The sequence below is a fragment of the Alligator mississippiensis genome, chromosome 2 (genome assembly GCF_030867095.1).
Source record: "Alligator mississippiensis isolate rAllMis1 chromosome 2, rAllMis1, whole genome shotgun sequence".
NCBI classification, from domain to species: Eukaryota; Metazoa; Chordata; order Crocodylia; family Alligatoridae; genus Alligator; species Alligator mississippiensis.
The window spans coordinates 237,785,190-237,805,737 of NC_081825.1; the positions used below are offsets into that span (position 1 = coordinate 237,785,190).

At 43.4% G+C, this 20,548-nt stretch overlaps 1 protein-coding gene across 5 annotated transcripts in view; it reads left to right on the forward strand.

Annotated features, from left to right (window-relative positions):
• The first annotated feature begins 863 nt into the window (after nt 1-863).
• Nucleotides 864-20,548, forward strand: part of VPS39 (VPS39 subunit of HOPS complex) — a 43,481-nt gene continuing 23,796 nt past the window's right edge. Inside the window, exons 1-15 of one of the 5 annotated variants that reach the window (XM_059722954.1) lie at nt 864-1,076; nt 4,908-4,973; nt 6,261-6,287; nt 6,735-6,799; nt 7,663-7,705; nt 8,370-8,420; nt 8,869-8,963; nt 10,871-10,969; nt 11,868-11,960; nt 12,835-13,018; nt 13,966-14,086; nt 14,621-14,741; nt 18,218-18,347; nt 19,261-19,403; nt 19,995-20,138. In XM_059722954.1, the coding sequence (XP_059578937.1) occupies nt 1,004-1,076; nt 4,908-4,973; nt 6,261-6,287; nt 6,735-6,799; nt 7,663-7,705; nt 8,370-8,420; nt 8,869-8,963; nt 10,871-10,969; nt 11,868-11,960; nt 12,835-13,018; nt 13,966-14,086; nt 14,621-14,741; nt 18,218-18,347; nt 19,261-19,403; nt 19,995-20,138 (1,455 nt within the window). In that variant the 5' untranslated portion in view covers nt 864-1,003. The remainder of the gene's footprint in view (nt 1,077-4,907; nt 4,974-6,260; nt 6,288-6,734; nt 6,800-7,662; nt 7,706-8,369; nt 8,421-8,868; nt 8,964-10,870; nt 10,970-11,867; nt 11,961-12,834; nt 13,019-13,965; nt 14,087-14,620; nt 14,742-18,217; nt 18,348-19,260; nt 19,404-19,994; nt 20,139-20,548) is intronic. The other 4 variants (XM_059722952.1, XM_014595511.3, XM_059722953.1 and 1 more) reach the window with 4 other exon arrangements.

Here is a 20,548-nt window from a genome sequence, read left to right on the forward strand (position 1 = left end):
AATAGCTACTGATGCCCCTTCCCACCAAGAACTGTCCCAGCCCTTTTGGAACCCGGCTCCTGCTCCCACCACGACGGGACAGCGAGGAGCTCTGTACTGCGTGATGCGCCCTGTGAAACACAACTTCCTTGGGTTAGTTTTAAACTTGCTCCTTACGGGTTTCACGGTGTGACCCCTTCACTCATCTTGGAAGAGAGTCAGTAAAAAAAACCCCTCTCCTTTCTCTGCCTGTAACCCTGATCCTGCCCCCCTCAAGCCTCTCTTGTCTAAGCCGGGCAGGCCTAGCCGCTCTCCTTGCCTCGCAGGGGAGCCCCTCCATGCCCCTGCTCACAGACCTGCTCTGGTGCCAGCGCGCCCTGTGCGAGGGCCAGTGCTGCCAACTCATGGTGTGTGGTACAGTTCTTCAAGTCTGTGCTTTGGGAATGTGAAAAACTTAGCTTTCTTTTATTTATATGTGTGTGTGTGTGTGTGTGTGTGTATGCATGCGTGTATATATATATATATATATATATGCGTGTATGGATACACGTACATATACATGAAAGAGCTAAGGTTTTCACGTTCCCGAAGCGCAGACTTTGAGAACAATGCCAAAAACCATGAGTTAGCAGCATAGGAGAGGTGGCGACTAGTGGGCACTGCCGGCAGGCCACGGCGGGTGACTTACAAAGGGGCATCACGACACTTCCGGCTTTGCCCCAGTCGCTGCCAGGCGGCGGCCGCACCGCAACCCAGCGCGCGGAGGGCGGGGCTGCTCGCAGTGACGTCACTCCTGGGCGGCCGGGACGGGGGCGCTCCTGCTCCCCGCCCCCTCCAGCCCTGAGGGCAGGGTGGGCGGGGCCTGGGCGCGGAAGCGGAGCCGGGGCGTGTGGGCCGCGGGGGCTGCCGGGAAGGGCCCGGATGCGGGTGCTTGGGGCTGCGCGCTCCCGCCGGCCCCCTCCACCCCACCTGGGGCTCTTGCTGGGAGCGGGCAGGGCCCCGTGTCCCGCCCCCCCCCGCCGCCATGCACGACGCCTTCGAGCCGGTGCCGATCCTGGAGAAGCTGCCGCTGCAAATCGACTGCCTGGCGGCCTGGGGTGAGCGCGGCGCGGCGCCGGTCCCCGAGCTCGGCCTGGGGGCGCTTCCCCGCCCCGGGGCTGCCGACGGGTCGGGTCGGGACCCCCCAGGCCTGTCGAAGCTTTAAAGGGGGGCTGGGAGTGCTCTGCCGCCAGGCCGAACACGCGCCGTGCAGCCCAGTGGGCCGCAGCGCGGGAGCGGAGGGTCTTCCAGTCAGCAGGGAGGTGGTTGTGACCGCGTCCCGCATGGTGGAGCAGAGGGAACGTGAATCCTGAAATGCTTTGCTCCAGAACAAAGTTGCTCATCTCTTCATTGAAGTCATAGCTATGTTTTGTTTTGTTTTTATTTTGAAGGAAGGCAGTGCTGGAGATGAGGTCTAGTTCTAGCCTTATGACCCCTCTCCACAGTAGGGAGGCCATACAAAAGCGTGACCTGCTTGTGGTGTTGGGAAGGGATGAATTTGGCCACTCGCTAAAAGTTTCTGCTATTATAAACTGGGGTTTCTAGCTGAGGGCCTGTGGAAATGTAAAGCTTACATAGATTTCCTGGAGGAACCACGCTTTGCGGACTTGCTAGTAGATTCCAGCCCGTCCAAAGCTCCTGAGACCAGTCGCAGCCTCTGCAAAAGTCCTGCTTTTAAATTCTACTTTTGGGGTTATCGGCAAGTTAAATACTGTTTTGGTACAGCTAATGTAATCCCTTCAGATACGACAGTAGGCAAGTGAGCCTTGTGGATGGGGGGGTATTTTTTTAAATGCCTCAGCTTGAAGTAGGGCTTTTGACACTGTCTCCCACGACATTCTCAAAAGTAAGCTAAATAAATAACATCTATATAAAACTACCATAGGGTGAGCACATTGCTGAATGATCATGCCTTATGAGTAGCCAGCAGTGACTCAGTGTTGAATCCGGAAGAGGTATCAGTATGTCAGACGCCCCCCACCCAGGGGTTTGTGCTGGAGCTGGTACTGTTTAATATCCTTCACTAGTGACTTGGGGGTGAAATTGAGTGTACAGACTCCAAATGACACCAACTGGTTGGCTTTGCAACACTTTAGAGGATGAGATTGTGGTTCAGAATGACTGTACTAAATTGGAAAACTTGTCCAAAATCAGGTTCCTTGGGTGAATTTGATATCTTTTATTAGACCAACCCAAATAGTGTGAAATACTGCACTTAAGGAAGAATCAAATGCACATACACTGCATAGGGAATACCTGGCTGGGCTGCTGTACAGCAGAAAAGATCCAAGGGTTAAAGTAGACTGAACATGTATCAATACTGTCATATTGTTCCAAAAATAAGCTGCTAAGAAGTGTTGTATGCAAGATGTGAAATGATTCTTTTACCGTCTTCAGCACTGGTGAGGTCTTACTAGGAGTACTGCATGGTTTTGGGCACTATACTGAGAATGGATAAATTGTGGTAGACTGCAGGGGAAAGCAATAAAAAGAATTAGAGGCATTGAAAATGTGATATGAGAGAGAATTTGTACTATTTATGAGTCAAGATGGGGAGAGGGATTTAAGAAGTCTTCAAATATAAAAAAACCCCTGTTGCTTATAAAGAGAATGAAGATTAGTTGCTCTTTGCATCCATTGGGGACTGGGCAAGAAGTAATGGGTCTAAATTATAACAATTAAGATTAATGTCAGGAAGAACTGCCTGATGACAAAGTTGGTTAAGCACTGGACCAGTTTGCTAAAAGAAGTGTAATTACCTCTGTCAGTGGAAGTCTTTTAAGTACAAGCTACACAGATGTTTGCTTGTGTTGGCTCAAACAGGGATGATTCTGCCCTTGGTAGAGGATTTAACTTAGGTAGTGGGAGCCAACCTTTTAGGAAGGTGCCACAAATGAGCCCAGTGCCCTCCCAGAGTGCCACTTGTATCCCTTCCTCTGCCCAGTTGGCTGCTTTGCTTTCTGTTCCCTGTCCTGTGCCCCTACCCAATTTGTGAGTCTGCTTTCTACTTCCTGCTCTGTGATTTTCTGTTTTCTGCTTTGCGCCCAAGTTTTCTACTGCTGGGTTTCTATGTGCCACACAGACTGCCTGTGCTGCCTATGGCACATGTGCTTGCTGCAGGTTGGCTACCTCTGGACTGAAGATGACCTCTTGAGGTCTCTTCCAGTCCTGTTTTTCTATGATCTTATAACTGAATAGTTCATGAAGTCTCATCTCAGATATGTTTGACAACTGTTTTCTACAGTTGAGAAATTCAACTTTGAATCTATATTTGTCTTCTGACTTTTTCTCCTTGTACCATCTGATATAGTGGTTAAACATCACCAAAATCTTCCTCTAGTGCTCGAAAAATAGTTAAACACAGATGATGTGCATTGATATGAAGGATGCAGAGCTTTTGTGCTTTTACTTCATTATGAACAGGGATCTGGGTTTTCTGTTCATGACAGAAAAATGCAATAAAACCTGGATTTTTCTCATTTTGAAGAGAAAAACACAGGAAATGGTGGGGTTCCCCTTGCAGGCTGTCAGAGTTTCAGCCGGCAAGGGGCTGGGGGGAGCAGAAAGAGGGTGATCACCATGTGCATGTGCGCATGTTTATATACACGTGGCTGCCAGGCAGCCTGGAGAGCAGCTCCCCATGGGTAAGTCTGGTGAGGGGAGACCTGGGAATTGAGCCCCCTGAGGGAGGAAGCTGGGCAGGGCTAGGGGTGCTGGCCAGCCTGGGCAGTGCGTGGAGCTTGGGGTCCAGGGCTGAAATGCACGACTGCAGGGTCCTGGCCAGGGAGTGGGATGGAGCCATGGGTGACTCATTTGTGGGGGGAAGGAAGGGGACTGGCTTCCTGCTACTGTGTGCACTTCCAGATGGGGGACATGGGGGGGGCACATGCCCACAGACTTGTGTGAGGGGCGGGTGCAGGCTCCTGTTGCGGGCTCAGGGCTCTCTGCCCTGCTGCCCTCCTCCCTGGGCTTCTGCAATCCAGTGGGTGGGACCTGGTGTAGCAGGGCAGAGCAGGGTGAGGAAGCTTGATGCTGTTGCTGTGAATCCTGCACCACCATGGCAAAGTGCTCCCTGCCTGCCTGGTAGCAGTGGGGGTGGTAGTGCTGAGTTGTGCTCTTTGCTGCTGCCGGGTGGGCAGGGGGCGCCTTGCCAGGGTGGCACGGAGCTCCCAGTGATGGTATTGAGCTTCCCAGCTCCGTTTTGTCCTGCTTTGCTGAATCCTGTCTGCTGGACTTTTGAGGCCCTGTGGGAGGGCTGCAGGGCGAGGAGCCTGAGCCCCTAGGGGCAGGCTGCATCCACAACCCCACAGGCTCCACTCCACCAGTACTGCTCATGGGGGAGTGGGAGCTGGGCTCTGCGCTCTGCTCCTGCTGCCTCTCACAGGCAGCAGCCAGAGTTGCAGTGCTGCTGCAGGGGGCTGCAGACCTGGGTCCCTGGCCCCATAGACCTGGCAGCTGGGGCCCCCCTTTGGCAGGGCTGGAGGACCTGGGGGGCAGTGGGTGGGGAGTGAGGGGCACCAACAGGCCTCGGTGGGGCTGTGGGTGAGGGGCAATGGCATGGGCAGGGCACTGGCATATCAGGGTTGCTTTTTATCAGAGAATTTGCAATTTTTAAACTGAAAACAAGGATCCCTGATTGTGAGCAAGTGGCTATCTATATCATGATCATATTTTCATACTTGCTTCCTGATTCTTGGAAATGTTTCTCACAATGAAACTTACTACATATTTCCACAGTTCTGCCCAAAAGTATTTGAAGAGCCATGCACAGTTCCCTGAGTAGAATCAGGACTGTTATGTTTTTTTCACCTTTGACAAAGGCTTTATAATTAAACAAACTTGTTTTATCCCACCCCACTGTCAGTGATAAGATTTTTCTTCTCTTGTAGAGGAATGGCTTCTTGTTGGCACCAAGCAAGGACATCTCCTTCTTTATAGGATCAGAAAGGATATAGGTGAGTAACAAAATAACATTGTGCAGTTTTTCTTCTTAAACACTTGGTTTTATTATGCTGGTGTCTTATTCTTTTAGTATTAACTGATAGAAGCATAATGAATAGGTGTGTGACTGTACTGTAACAGAAATGTAAAAGGAAGAGACATCTACAGCTTCATGTTTACTTAAAAAATGACCCTTTCTCAGAATTTCTTCCAGTATTACATCATCTAATACTTGAGCTATAATGCCTTTCCCCGTATTTGAATTTACAGTAAATTAGTGTAATACGTACATAAATACAATACCACCTGTGTATAGCTCAAACAGAGTCTATATAGTCTGTTGGTGATCAGTAGTCAGATCAATACGTTTTCCATGTTATGAATGGATTAGATTGGCAAAGTAGAAAAGGGACAACAGAATTAAAGGAAGGCCTACTAATTTTGTCAGTATTTGTCAAAAGCTAACAGTTCAGAATCTTACTACTGGACACTAAGTAAGAACTTCATTTTCTGTCTTTCGGGGAATTGGTAACAGGTGGCCTTAGTCTAGTAGTTCTCAATGAGAGTGCTGTTCTGCAGGTGCTATTGCCATGACTGCCAGATTCATGTACAGGGCTCCGATGTACATGAGCTCCTCCTGCATTAAGGTTCTTTGATAACCTAAAGCAGGCAGGAGAGCTGACTCCGGCTGCAACTCTTTCTGGTCTGAGGGTCATGGAATAATTCCATCTGTTGTGTGCCTGTCTGTTTCAGGGACATGAGATGACAGGTCAGATGGCAGCACGAGCAGCTCTTGTGTCTGTGCTAGGCTTATCGGAGAACCCTAATGCCGTAGGACCATGAGTACAGGCCACAGCCCTTCCCAGTCTAGCTGTGCAGCAGTTGCACAGGGCAGTTTTCCTGGTAGCAGCGGCGCCTGGTTGAGAACCACTGAAAATTGCCCTGAAAAAATTGAGAACTACTGCCGTAGCTTGTTCAGGATGTTTTATCAGATGTAATATTACTCAAATTTAACATCTACATTTCACATTATCTACGAATTACATGGCAGTGTTCAGAGTTAAACACTTCAGCCTAGTTCAGTTTTGCTTTGCAAAGAACTAAACAAAAGGGCTTGGGATGTCTACTCTCAGCTCTTAGAAGGATACTGCTTCTTTATAGTCAGTTGGATGTCTAATTCTGAATTCAGGTTGCTCTGCCCATGCTATAGGCAGTCTGTTCCAATCACATTGTGCTAGATGTGAGTTGTTAGTGCTTGTCTGACTTGGTAAATTTCTCCCCCTTTTTTGCATCAATACCAGGAGAGAGAATGTCATCAGAAAGTGGCTGTAAGTTTGTATCCATAAAACTCCTTTTAAACCCTTGTAGTGAAGTGTTTTATTCTTTGTCCTTTTTGCAGTAATGTGTCCCCTAGAGATTTGAGTTGCTGGTAATTGGTGTGGATAAAAAGTGCTTGATGGTTGTTTTCATATCTTGGGATTTTAAAATAGTAAATTTTATCATGATTTGAGTATAAAGGGCAATGATTTTGCTAATCGTGGGATATTCATGAATTTTGACTACGCTCAGACTTAATCACCTGGATATATATGAAACTCTCAGGTCTCCTAAGTGTTAAGTAAAAGAAAGGCATATACTTCTTTAGTAATTTTTCTGGTATTAGCTGTCTAGTTTGTTCATTACTAAAACTCTATGAGATTGATGTATTACTTTGTAAACTCTTGCCCTAAAAAGGCATGTATGATTTTGTTTGATCTCTAACCTCTTCTTGGTAGGTTGCAACAGGTTTGAAGTGACACTAGAGAAGTCCAACAAGAACTTCTCAAAAAGAATTCAACAGGTATGAAACAGCAGTTCTTGGTACTGGGAGGGAAGTTTCCAGTGGTTTCAGCTGAGAGGGTTTGAAGTGAAATATGCTCATCTGAAATCCCTTGAGGGTTTTTTTTTTTTTAAAGAAGAAAAGTTGCTGGGAGTGGCGGAGAGAGGACCAGCCATGAGCTTGCCTCAGCCTTTTCCTACAGTATAAGAGAGTTTAAGCTCTTGGTTAGCTGGGAGTTGGCAAAGCCAGGAGCCTTTCCAACTGCTAGTAAAGCACTGTGATGGCTAACAAATTGTTCAGTCACTTTGATGCATTTGCAAAATAATAATATGTTGCTGGTATGGATAAAAGCATTAGCAGTTGAGAACCATGAATGAAAGATGCAATGAAAGTATGCATGTTGTTCCTCCCAGTACAGGCTAGTATAGAAGTAGTAGTTATGTACTTTTTATGACTATTTAAATTTTTCATAGCTGTTAGCATACTGCTTATATCACTACACAGAAGAGCACCACCTTTTTGTTGCAAATGATCTTGTAGTTACGTGCATCCTTCTGTTGGTAAGATACTAAAACATGATTGACCCCTGTCATAGGGATCCATGAGCTTCCTTGACAGGGTGGGTTATAAACACTAGTCTTCTGGTGCTTCTTGGGTGTAGGTGAAGGGTTGCACAGCAGATATAGGAATATTCCATAAAAAAAATCTGCAGCCTCATCTCTATTTTTTTTACCCTTAAAAAAGAATGAATATCAAACAATTTGCCTAGACTAATTGCATCTTTTTAAGGCCGGTGGAGCAGAGGGTATGCATGTGCGCTTGTGTGTGAGTATATGTGTATTTGGCTTGTAAAGGAGTTGCTTTAAACAGATTCTGTCTTTCAGATTCATGTTGTTTCCCAATTTAAAATTCTCATCAGTTTGTTAGGTAAGTGAAGAAAATGTTAATACTACGTGAAGTGTGTGTGTGTGTGTGTGTGTGTGTGTGTGTGTGTGTGTGTGTGTAGTTGGCCAAGCATGGCCTTCCCAGCCCCTTGTATATAAATCCAGCATTGTGTTTGTAAGAAAACTGAAAAATTCACACTTGAATCAGCCTTGGCACATGCGTAAAACCGTCTTCCACCCTTCTGGGCTAGTGGGTTCCCCTCTGCACCCCTGTATTATGGTCTGATTGTTGAAAAGCCATTGATTCTGGCATTCAGGCCTCTGACTTGTCATGGGGAGCATTGTGCAGCATAGGTTAAAAGGCAGCTTTTCTGTTGTTAAGCAGCCGAAGATACTTGGGGAAACAGCACTGACAGTTGGGTAACTTATGCACGACTGAGTCGTCTTAGTGCTGTATGTGAAGGTTCATTGATTTTGACTTCAAAACTGAACAATCCTTTTTTACAATATCTTTGTCCAAAGTACGCTAGGGTGGGGGGAACTTGCTCTCAACTTGTAACACCAGCTTGGATTGATAGGTAGATGACTTGGTTTACCACCATGAGAAAGCTCTAAGTTTGCTTGGCATTATTATGCTTATTTAACCCTATTATCTTCCTGTGTCTTTTTTTACTTACGTTGCAACTCCCTTCTTTATGATCTCCAAGCCCCAGCTCTCCAGACCCCAGCATGTGTAGAATGCTGCTGCCTGCGTCCTCGTGCGTACAAAATCTTGACCATAACACACCCAACCTTTGACTTTTCACTGTCTGCTAACTTCGAGCTAGTTCAAAATGGCTTGCATTTATAGGAGTTTCTGTCATGAACACACTCTGATTTGCACTGCCTTCCTGTTTCTCTCCCACTTTCTTTGTCTAATTAGCACTTGTTTTCAGCTCCTTCATGCAATCCTGTCACAAGTGGTGCGAGAGTCTTCTCTTCAGCAGCTGAGCTTATGCAATCAGGTGGCCATCTTGTATTTGTGCCTCACTTTTTTTTTCAGATTGCCTGAAAAATATCCCCTTCTATCCTGCAATCCTTAGTTTTGCTAGCGAGTTCTCATTTGCTTTGTAAAGCTGTTTGTTTATATTTGTAATGTCTTCTGTGATAGTTTGTCTGAAATAGAAATGAACTTAGTAAAAATATTTCTGCTTCTGTTTAAAACAGAAAATAACATTTATGTCCACGACCTGTTGACGTTTCAACAAATCACTGCAGTCTCTAAGGCAAAAGGTGCATCTCTCTTCACTTGTGACCTACAGGTAAATGCAGGCAGCTACTGTTACAGATGTTTGATCAGCTTTGTAATGAGGACTATCTTTCATATTGCTTGGAGGATTTTGCATGTGAAATTAAAGTGAGCTGTGCTGTATTTTATATTCTGTGAACATTTTCTCCATGACAGATATTCACGGTTGAGCGTTTCTGAAAATCAGGCTTCCCTTCCATGTGCCTAACCAGGGATATAAGAGTCATAGGCAGTAGGTTTTAAAATGTGACCTTGGCTTCTTGCACTTCATAACAGAGTACAATTCTAAAAATTAAATTTCTATTATTGTGGGATGAAAATATTAAAGGGTTTTTTTTATTTGAGAGCTTTCTTCAGTTCCCCATTCTGACTCATGTAGTGTTTAATCAGGGAATGGAACTTCCATTCCATCTATTGTCTGAATTTTCCTACCACAAGTTTTTTTTCAAAACTGTTGATACAGTAAGCCTCTGGGAATTGGTTGATGGCAGATCAAGCCTGTACAGTGTTCCATAAGAATAAGGTTCTTCATCTGTATGCCTACGGTCTTCTCAAAAGTGCTCTTTTTCCCCCCTAAGTCAGTTCATCACTTTACCGGTGTAATTTCTGTCCACCCTCCTCATCCCAGGCAGAAGAGACTGAAGTTGGTATTTTCTAGTGTGCAGATTTATTCTACATAGGGATCTTGGCCTCTGTAGGCAAGCATAAATATTTTCTGGTATTTAACTCCTAGGTTTAAATATAACACCCAATCTCATAAAAAAAATATAAGGTTTTGTAGAGTTCATTATTAGTGTTTGTTTTTGCATGTGGATGTTGAACTTGCTGGAACATGATGTCTCTTGTCAAAAAGCTTTTCTAACTTGTTGAAATAGAAAGCATAGCCATTAAACATGTTATTTTTTGTCATTGTTATGGTTATCACCCTTTCTTTGTATCACTCCATTTTTGCCCCTCTTCCTTCCCCATAAAGTAGCTTGTCCTTGCTTTCAAGGTCCTGGCTAATGCTGGTGTTTTCTGTTTATCTGTCCTTGTCTCTGAAGATAATACTGACTGGGAGGGATTGCAGCATCACACAATAGGCTGTCTGCTTCCCTGCATGTGGAACTGCTTTTCAGAACTGATTAAGATTGCTGCTTGCCCTCCCCTTCTCCCCCTTCATACTCTACACTGATGCCATTCATTTATTTAATCATTTAATGGTGGAAGGCTGTCTTGGGACAGCAAGCCATCACCAGAATTGTGTATTTCTGTTGTCTTATCTTATTGGTTGAAGGGTCTTTGGGACTTGGAATTGCCTGCCTTTGTAAAAATACTGTGTGGGGGCTACAGGGGAAAAATAGTGGAAGTAGATGGTGGGATAGTGGCCAAAGGAAAGTGGTATTTTTCATGAGCTGTTCAAATGTAGCTTCAATCATTTGGGTAATTTGAATAGCTTGGGTCACAACTGAGTAATTGATTTGAAAGTTGGCTGGACTACAGGAAAAGGATTGGTAAATCTTTTCTAGGACGTGGTGCAATTACATACATTGCAGAGATGACCACTAGAATTGATAGTTCCTTTGGGCCAAAGGTTTGTGTACAATCTGCTCAGTCTATTTATATAACAGGTGGTCTCAAAATAAGGTTTGTAAAGAATAGCAAGTGGGGGAACCTTGTGATGCTGATATTCAATGTTTCTGGTCTCTGGCTGGAATTCAGCACTCTCGTCCCAGTGCATTTCTTATTATGAAAACTTTTTAGAGGAGAAAAGGATCTGCAGTGCTGTCTAGGAAGCATGAAGGTTTGCTTAGTTGCTCAGTTGCTGTTTTGCTCTTCAGTTTGTCAGTTGTGATCTCAATTGAGGATTATGGTCCTGTTGTCTTCATCCTTGTTTTTTTTCACCACTACTGATTCATGTTGGGCTGGTTTTTTTCATAGCACTCTGATACAGGGGAGGAGGTGCTGAGAATGTGTGTGGCAGTACGAAAGAAGCTACAGCTTTATTTCTGGAAGGACAGGGAATTCCATGAATTACAGGTGAGATTGTGGTGGCGGTAACTAGACTGTAGAAGAGTCCTTGATAGAAAATGTCTTCAATATTTGCTATATAATCCCTGGTACAATTCACAATGAGTACTATCTTATGCTTCTGAATAGCTTAACTACCACTGATGCTAGCTTAACAAAGAAGAAATAACTAAAAGTGAAAGGGCATAATTGGAAACAGTAGGTACAAGAACCAAAAGGCTGACTCCACTCTTAAAGATCATTAGTAGTGGTATAAAGGCAAAATGTGCCTGTACTACTTCTTGTCCTTTAGTTCTGTTGGTCCAGGTAAATTCTTCTAGAAAGTCACAGTTGAGCTAGGCCTTGATTGGCATTCTGGCAATCTAGCTGGATGCTGTTCCCTTGAGCAGCCAAGGTTGGGAGTGATGCTAAAGAAGATCTCAGTGGGTAAATGAATTTAACTCTGCCATTTTCTGCTTTAAATATTATGTTAGAATTATTTGTGTGTGTGTGTGTCTATCTCAAAGTACATCACATCTAAGAATGATAGGACAATGGAACAAGCTACTCTAGGAAGCTTAAACTCCCAGTGATTTTGCATAGAGGCTTGACAGGCACCTGTCTGGGATGGTTTAGGATCAGCACATCCTGCAGCCTCAGGTGGTTGGGGTGGAGGACCGTCAGAGCCCCTTCCAAGTTCCCCTGAGATTCTGTGATGTAAGGTGTACATAAACATTACTCTGTGTAGAACTTCAGTCTTAAAGGAGTCTCTTCCTACTGAGTAAGAGAGAAGAAAAGGTTATATACCTCATGCTAAAGTAGTCAAATGTGGACTATTAAACTTTCTGACCACAAATTTAAAACACAAAGGAAAAGCTCATTAGGTCCTGAAGCAGCCAATATAATTTGTTTTCCGTTTACCTTTCAGGGGGACTTCAGTGTACCAGATGTGCCCAAGTCTATGGCATGGTGTGAAAACTCTATTTGTGTGGGCTTCAAGAGAGATTATTATCTGATCAGGGTAAGGACAGGAATTGGAACAGAATATGTAAGGGGATAGTAATCACTTGAAGGAAAATACACTGACAGGTCTCGGGAAGGTGCCTGGTCTTATGGTAAACAAGTATTGAAACCCGCACTGTTTGACTTGCTTTGAATGTTTTTTGAGGAAGGAAGTTTTTAAGTTGCATTCCTGTTAACTTCTCCTCTATCAGAAAATGAGAAAATGTTTTTACTGTTGCAAGTAACACTGAAGATTATTGTGACTGAACTGTAGATGAAACACGTTTTGGTTGAGCAGCGGTTGGTCTAAATCTGGTGTGTATAAATTGCTAGCTTGTGATGGAAATATCTTTTGTGATAGTAACCCAGAAAGCCTTTTCAACACTGTTTTTTAAAATTGTGATGGTGTTTGGGGAACTACAGTAAAGGCACCAAAATTATTTTAGTCCTTAAGTCAAAATTGCAGTTTCAATTTGACAGTTTCTCTTAAGTATCTAAATTTGTGACTCAACTCAGGCTTAATTTACGTGTTAGAGGGGAGACCAAGTAAAAATCTTGTTACTTTAAAGTAGAATGTCTTTAGGTGTTTTGATGTCTATATAGTACAACAGTACTGATATCAGACTGCAGTCTTTATAAGAAAAACATCAGCTGCTGACAGTATTGATAGGGGAAGGCTTCTTCATAGTAAGAAGAAAAAACTTTTTTATAAATGGAGTGCTCATAAGATTTTTTTGAGGCATAAGAAATGTCATAGTAGCCTTCAAAATTATCTTTGTGTCTTATTAATGACTATACTAAGACTTTGATTTTTTGTCTGTTTACTTTATCTAGAATTGGGAGTTCAGGCCCATTCCATAGCATTCATTATTTGCTTTCTTTTTTTCTAATAGGTGGATGGAAAAGGATCTATCAAAGAACTGTTCCCAACAGGGAAGCAGCTTGAGCCATTGGTTGCCCCTTTAGCAGACAGAAAAGTTGCAGTTGGCCAAGATGATCTAACAGTAGTTCTTAATGAAGAGGGGGTCTGTACCCAGAAGTGTGCCTTGAATTGGACAGATATTCCCATAGCTATGGGTGAGGACTTAGCAGCAGTTTCTTTCCTTTCCTTATCAGACATTCAAAGGTGACTGGTTTTTAGAGATCAGCTTTCTGTCCCTTATGAATGGAACCAAACTAAAGTTTTACTGTCTTAGGCTGCTTGTAGATGTTAGAAACAAACAAACAAAAAAAACCCACCCCAAAACAAAACGGTGATTTATTTTAAACTTGGCCTGCTCCTGCGCAGAGCCCAGCATATGCCCAGAAGAGGCAGCATGTTAGTTGGATCTGGCTCATCCAGTGTTTGTATAGATCAGGTGCTTTAGCAGGGCTTTTTTGGTGCTTTTATCTAATAGCTGATTGAATTGATAAAAGTGCCAAAAAGCCCCACTGAAGCACCTTATAGATACAGGTGCTGCAGAGCCGGGTCAAGGTTACACTTTGCTGCTTCTGTTAAAGCACATTTTTTTAACATCTGCAAACAGCCTTAACGTATAAGATTTTTGTTTTTGTCTTGCAATTTCTCTTATTAAGAACATCTGAGTGCTCAGTAGTATATCCTCATTTCTGTCCGTCTTGAGCAGAGTTGCATGCGTTGTATTTCTGTTTCTTCTATTTGCTCTCAATTTTGTTTTGCTTCCGTTTCCTTAATGGTAAAATGGAGATAATCCTCCTTTGCAAAGTTGTTTGAAATTCACATGTGAAAGGCAGAATGTAAGTGCCAAGTGTTTCTGGAAGTAAAACCTTGCTGAGGCTTTTGTGAGCTTTCGAGTGCCATGTAGTGGGGTGGGTGAAGAGAGAAACACCTGTAATCTACCAACAAATTATTTTTAATTTCTTGTATCATTCTCTGTGATGGATTAAGGGGGAGGTAAAAGGCACAATTTACTAGAAATTTCTCATAAAAAGTTATTCTGTGAGTCATAGCCTGTTACAGCATATACTGGAGAAATATCAGTCTGCTTGTTTAATCTCCCAAATAGAACATCAGCCTCCGTACATCATTGCAGTGCTGCCAAGATACGTAGAGATCCGTACCTTTGAACCACGACTGCTGGTGCAGAGTATCGAACTGCAGAGACCACGCTTCATCACCTCTGGAGGGTAAGAGAGCATTTCTTTTTTTCATTCTATTCATATCCCTTGTCTCTTTCCTCTTTGACAATTTCTATGAACTGTTCCCTGCCAAACTGGAACTAAAACAGTGTTAGGAGTACTGTCATTACTCTGTCTCTAGATTTGTAGTCAGACTTGATGGCTTGTGGTTAACAGCCCTAATAATCAGCCCTCCCCAAAAAAGCTGTGCTGCATTTACAGTTATTGGGTAGGTGGTGACACTATTTTCTTCCATTCTCTTGCATTCTGTAGACTATACTAGTATGTTTTTGCAGTACTTTTTCCTTCTGCAGCAGTTTGACACCAAGCACATTTGCATCCTCATTTCTCAGTGTTAAATTCTTTTTGATTTAGTTTATCCTGGTAATTTTTTGTGTACAGTATATTTGCCCTCCACTTGGTCAGAGGTGAGCACTGACAAGGTTGCATCAAACCTGTTCTGAGAAACTGTCTACTGGGATAGTACTCATGCTTAACTGGTGCATCTTGGTAACTGGCCTCTTCTTCCTCTTCTGTTTGTAGTACGAATATTGTATATGTGGCCAGCAATCACTTTGTTTGGCGTCTTATTCCAGTCTCCATTGCAACCCAGATACAACAGCTTTTACAAGACAAGCAATTTGAACTGGCTCTACAATTGGCAGTAAGTAGCTATTCTCAAGGAGGTGGGGTGAAATGCAGTGTATTTCTGTTTCTGGGTATAGAAGCATACAGCAGAATCTCTTTGATGTTTTGATTGGTATTGCTGCTACCAACTGCTATTGCTATCCTGATATCTAACCTCCCTATTGTGGGCCTTGCACAAACTGTTTCCTCTTGGCTAATTCTTTAGCTATGTTGCAACTCCTGGGCTCTTGGCTGTAGTTCTTTTGTTGCCAGTTCTCTGATTTTATAGACTGGGGTTCTATATCTTCCTATGATGATGATTTTTTCCCCTAGACTTTTATAAAGAACATGGTATTTTCTCAGTAGACTTTTGGTCAATCAAGGCTTCCAAACCTTATACTCAAACCATTTAACCATTTTTGTGACTCTTTTTAGATGACCATGATTATTCTGAGCAGTTGTGCAGGTCACCAGTCCATCCATTGAAAATGCCATAGACTTCTTAAGATGCTATGGCCTGTATGGGTTCCAAGGCTATCATAACTTCATCCTTGCTTCACTAAAACAAAGCAGGACAGGGTGCTGTGACATACAACTAAAGCAGGGTTTCTCAACCTTCAGTCCATGGGACAGATCTACCCCCAGCATTGCCAGCCAGCTTGCAGGGTTCCCCACAGGCTCTAGAAACATGTAGGCCTGGGTGGCCCCTGAAACCCAATCTTGATGCAGGGGAGGCAGCACTGGGCCCTAGCACCCAGTTTAGCCCACAGATGGGCCCCATGCCACTCATTTGGCCTGCAGGGTCAAAATATTGAGCACTATTGCACTAAAAGAAATAAGTAAAAAAAACAAAAAACCCCCAACAAAAAACCCTACTGTATAGTGTATGTATAGAAGACTAGAGGTTACTCCCTCTTCTTTGTGTAACCCTAAACCCAGTGAATTTTTAAATCCTTTCTGATTTATTCTTCTAAGAGAGATCAGAGGTCCTTTTAGAGGTCCTAGGTGACATATCTTCCAACTTCACGGCCATGGTAAAAATATGCCAAACTGGCTACTTCTGGTGTGGCTACATTCCTCAATATGTCTCTTGAAATATCTGATCTGAGTAGACAGAGAACCTGGTCCATCTGCCCACAGATCTAGATGACTTGGTGTACTGCGTACAGTAGTGGTGCCCAACCTTTTGGTTTTGTGGGCTAGATGAGTGGTGACAGGTAAGTGTGCAGGCTGGATCTGGTCTGTGGGCATGTGGCACTGGTCCAGCTGGGTCTGATCCTACTGTGCAGAAGTGGCCTGGCACTAATTGCCACTGCTTCCTTGCTGTCAAATTTCTGGACCCTATGGGACACTGCAGATCAGATGACATCAGTTCTGTGGAACAGATTTGGCCCATAGGCCAGGGGTTGAGTACCCCTGCTTTTGAGCCTTTAAATCAAGGCTGGTATATTGGCAGGGAAATGGGACAACTCTCTTTAATGTTGTGGTATAAAAAAAAAAAGTGTACCCTCATTTGCCTTACATTGTTGTAGTGTCTAGAATAAAGTGTCAAACTTAGTCTTTGGGGAAGCAAATTCAGTTTACAATTATAATTCTTGGGCCAGGGTATAACCAGGATTACATATTCCCTGCTTCATATGGACTTTTCTGAATGGCAAATGCAGCATTTCATAGAGAAAGACAGGAAATGGGCCTTTAAGTTATCACTAAACTACTTAGTTATGTTCAGTAATGTCTTGCAGTTAGTTTTGCACAGAGATGTTGCCTCATGCCCATTTTGCTGCTTCTGTCCTTTTCTGTGCGAGAGATCTCCATCCTTTTTCTTTTTCTCTGCAAAATTAAGCGACCAAGTAGTTAGTGCTTATACTTAAGCCACATACAGATGTTCCATTTCTACATGGAGAATTGCCATTCTCCCTGTTGAAACCAGAAGTGTGCAGACATTCAAGCTTTTTCTCCCAGAACAAAAATGGCTACCCCAAGAAAAAAATAACCCAGGAGCAACCAGATTTACAGTGCTCATGGGAGACTAGATGTCTGCACCCTTTCCTCAGGCTTCACTCCTCCTGGGGACCAGGCATGGGAGCCAAAGGAGAGGCTCCTGTGCCTTCTCGAGAGCTTGGTCAACCCAGTCAGAGACCAGTGCAGAGGGAAGTGTGGGAAGCTGCTGCTCTGCCTCCCCCAAAACTCCCTCCCCATAAACTGGAGGGAAGTTGGGGGAAAGAAGGAGCAGTCCCAGCTGCTCCCTGTCTGCTTTTTACATAAAAATTCCCAGCATGAGAAGTAGATAAGAGCTTTGTTATGTCACTCCCCCTGCTCAGTTCCTGTGTAGTGGGAACAGAGTGCAGGTAGCATGGCCCCCCTGACCTGTGACCTGCCCCCTACTCAGCTAAGTGGCTGGGGTGTCAAGCCAGGTCTGTGCTGGCTTCATTTTGCCTTGCCCTGCTGTTCAGTTGAGCAGCCCGGTTGACAATTTGAAAAACTGGAAGACCCGGAGCCTGGTATGCTGAAGCCTTCCCCAAGTCTGCCTTCCGGCCCTGCCAGTTTCCACTTGCTGTCCAGCTGACTGGGAGCAGTGCAGGGTGAGGCAGGCTGCTGTGGGAGCCTTGCTGCCTGGTAAAATTACCCTGCTTCGGCCCACGTTGCTCGGGGTCAGCCTGTCTGCAGTGCGATGCCCCTGCAGCAAAGCTTACCGAAACTTGTCTTGCCTAGGAGGATTATAGGTGGTTTTGTGTGGCTTTCCAGCTTCTGGGCTATTTTATACCAGAAGAAATTTCTTCCTATTTAGAAACAAATGTCTATATGCAACTTAACTTCACTAGGCATCGTAGCATAGACAGGAAAGTTCTAAATCCTGGGCCACTGTTTCAGGTTGTCTGAGGATGAGGGTAGACAACAGTGTATCTATTATCTAGATTGCTACAGTAATCTTCCAGATGCAGTTTGGGCTCCAAACTTGGTTGCTATTTTAAATAAGTAATGTGGAAATGCCCTATTGGCAATAAATCCATCAGTCCATTTGACATGTTTGGCCTTCAGGCTTTAACTAGGTTAGGGCCCCACTGTGTTAAGCATGATATAAACACAGGCAGTGGCGGTCCTTGCCTCAGCAAATGGAAAGCCTTTGACTGTGTTTCTTTCTTCTTTCCCTAAGCATGGATGGAGGGAAGATTATTCATTCAGACACTGAGGGGGGAAGGCAGTGCTCTGGCCACTATCATAAGGTTTTGATCTTGGGTGCTATTGAAGCATTTGTCACTAGCTCTAATGTGATTAAATGTCTTTCTCTTCCTCAATCACTTGCCCCTTTGGCTGTTTTGCATCAGGCTACTACTAGTTCTGCCTGTCCTCAGCAAGCATTTCTGTTTCAGAGACTGAAAGAGACTTGGGAAAATCCCAGACTGGTTTCACTGAAATTTAATTTCAAGACCTGTCAGTGTTTGCTCCATATTTCTCTAACTTGTATTTAAGCACAAGAACTCTTGATGTTCATAAGTTTTTGTGTTTGTATAGGAAATGAAGGATGATTCAGATAGCGAGAAGCGGCAACAAATTCATCACATTAAGAACCTGTATGCTTTCAACCTCTTTTGCCAGAAGCGTTTTGATGATTCCATGCAAGTTTTTGCCAAGCTTGGTACAGGTAACTTGGTATGGGCTGGAATTGAGGAGTTCTGGAAAGGGGAGGCTACTGTAAGTCTTTCTGGATTTGACTTAGAATGGAGGGGGGGAAGAAAACCACCATTGTCATTAACTTGGTGATGAATTTATTCAGGCTTTTGTACATGGGGAAATAGCCTGGAATAGCTTTTCTGTACTAACTTCCTGTATGAGTGCACTTTTTCCTTATTAAAAGTGCCTTTGTGGCTTTAGCCTAATCCACATCACTTGTTCAGAATATCTTTCCATCTTCCTTATGCAGAGATACTTTTTGGTGTTGAAATCCCCTAATGCCCTATCAAAAGTATTACTAAGGGGTGTCTGTAGGCTTTCCAATTCCTGCCGTCTCAGCATCATCTACTGCTAAAAAAAAGCAATGACCTTGTGCTCAATTTCCTGTTTGACAGACGTGGAGGTCTTGGAGTGAGAGCAAACAACAATCATGGGGAATTCTTTGAGTTATGAGTATAGAAAAGGATGAATGAATAGTTACTTTAGACTGCATCCCTGCACTAGTGTTTATTGGGAGACTCAAGAGGGTTATAACCCATTGACTTCTGAGGAGATATGAGTGCCAGATTCAGTTTTGAAAAAAGCAAGCAGCTTTTGAAAATTTTATCTCTAGTGTCTAGAGAAAAAGATTAAGAGCTCTAAGAGTCCTAATTCTTGTAAACTAATGGGAGTTAATAAATTCCATGAAACTGATACTCATTTGTTTTATCCATCATTGTTGTGTAATATGGGGATAGCTGGTTGCCAGTCTGACAAGTGTTATGTAGTGTAGGTTTGTAGCTGAACAACTCTAATCACTAATTCTGTAAAAATACAGGATTTTGAAAAGCAAGATTTTGTGAGAATCACAAATACTGATTGTGTGTGGTTGTGTTTTTGCTTAGATCCTACACACGTAATGGGTTTGTATCCTGATCTGCTTCCTACTGATTATAGAAAGCAGTTGCAGTATCCCAACCCTTTGCCAGTGCTCTCTGGGGCTGAGCTTGAGAAGGCACACTTAGCACTCATAGACTACCTAACACAAGTAAGTGCCATTACCCATCAACCTTTAGAAAGTGGGTTTTCAGGTTTCCTGGATTTAGAAAAATAGTTATTTTTCTTAATTATTTATGTTGAATTCTTTTAGCTAACTTGTCACATCTAGTGGAGGATACCACCAAGGGCCATTGGCAGTTTTGAAGTCTTACCTGACTTCTTTTATAGTGTAAAAGTTAACGTAGATTAACAGTGTGCTTGCCTGAAAATGTAAAACTGATGTTTTGGAGATTACCTCTCTAATGGCAGTAAGTAATTATCAATTCTGTACTGCAGTTTCCCTTCTTTTGACAAGAACATACTACAAAGAATACTTGTTCTTAAGCTTTGGCTTGGGAGAAGGTCTGGCAGTGGGTGTAAGAATGCTATTTTAACTATATTTCCAGTTGTTCAAGTCATGTAATTGAGTCATGTAATTGACATATTGAATCTATACTGAGATGCACAATAAGAGAAGTGGTGGGCATGTCTGATGAAAATCATAAGGGTGGTTTAGGTAAGCTGCCTTTTCCTTTCAAGTGATATTGACAGGTAAGTACATGGATTTTCTTTCTTTTTAATCCTATCTTGTGTTTTGCAGAAAAGAAGTCAGCTGGTAAAGAAGCTGAATGACTCAGACCACCAATCTAGCACCTCACCCCTCATGGAGGGAACACCCACAATCAAATCAAAAAAGAAGCTGCTGCAGATAATTGACACCACGCTGCTGAAGTGTTACCTGCATGTGAGTTCCATGCCTGACCTGGACTGTGTCTGTGTGTAAAATGCAACATCCACTGGGGATTTGGGATGGAGGAATTAGGATAAAGAATAAATTCATTTCAGATTTGACCCTTGATCACTTCATGAGTTAAAAGCTCTCTGTAAATCTTAATTTGGTTTTGGCTTTTTCTTCATTAAGAACACACAGTTTCAGTGGGAAAAGGCCCTTTCAGATTGCAGAGAGAAATAAGTGTATTTTTCATTTAATTAAATCTTCCGCAGCTAACCAGATGAATATTGGAGATCTTTACTCCTGAGGGTGTTTGCTTGGGTTTCCCCCTAGGCTCCTTTAAAGTGGCCTCCAACCTAGGGAGGGAAGTAATACTGATGTATCGGCCACTGGCCACCCTCTGTTCCCCCCGGACATCAAAG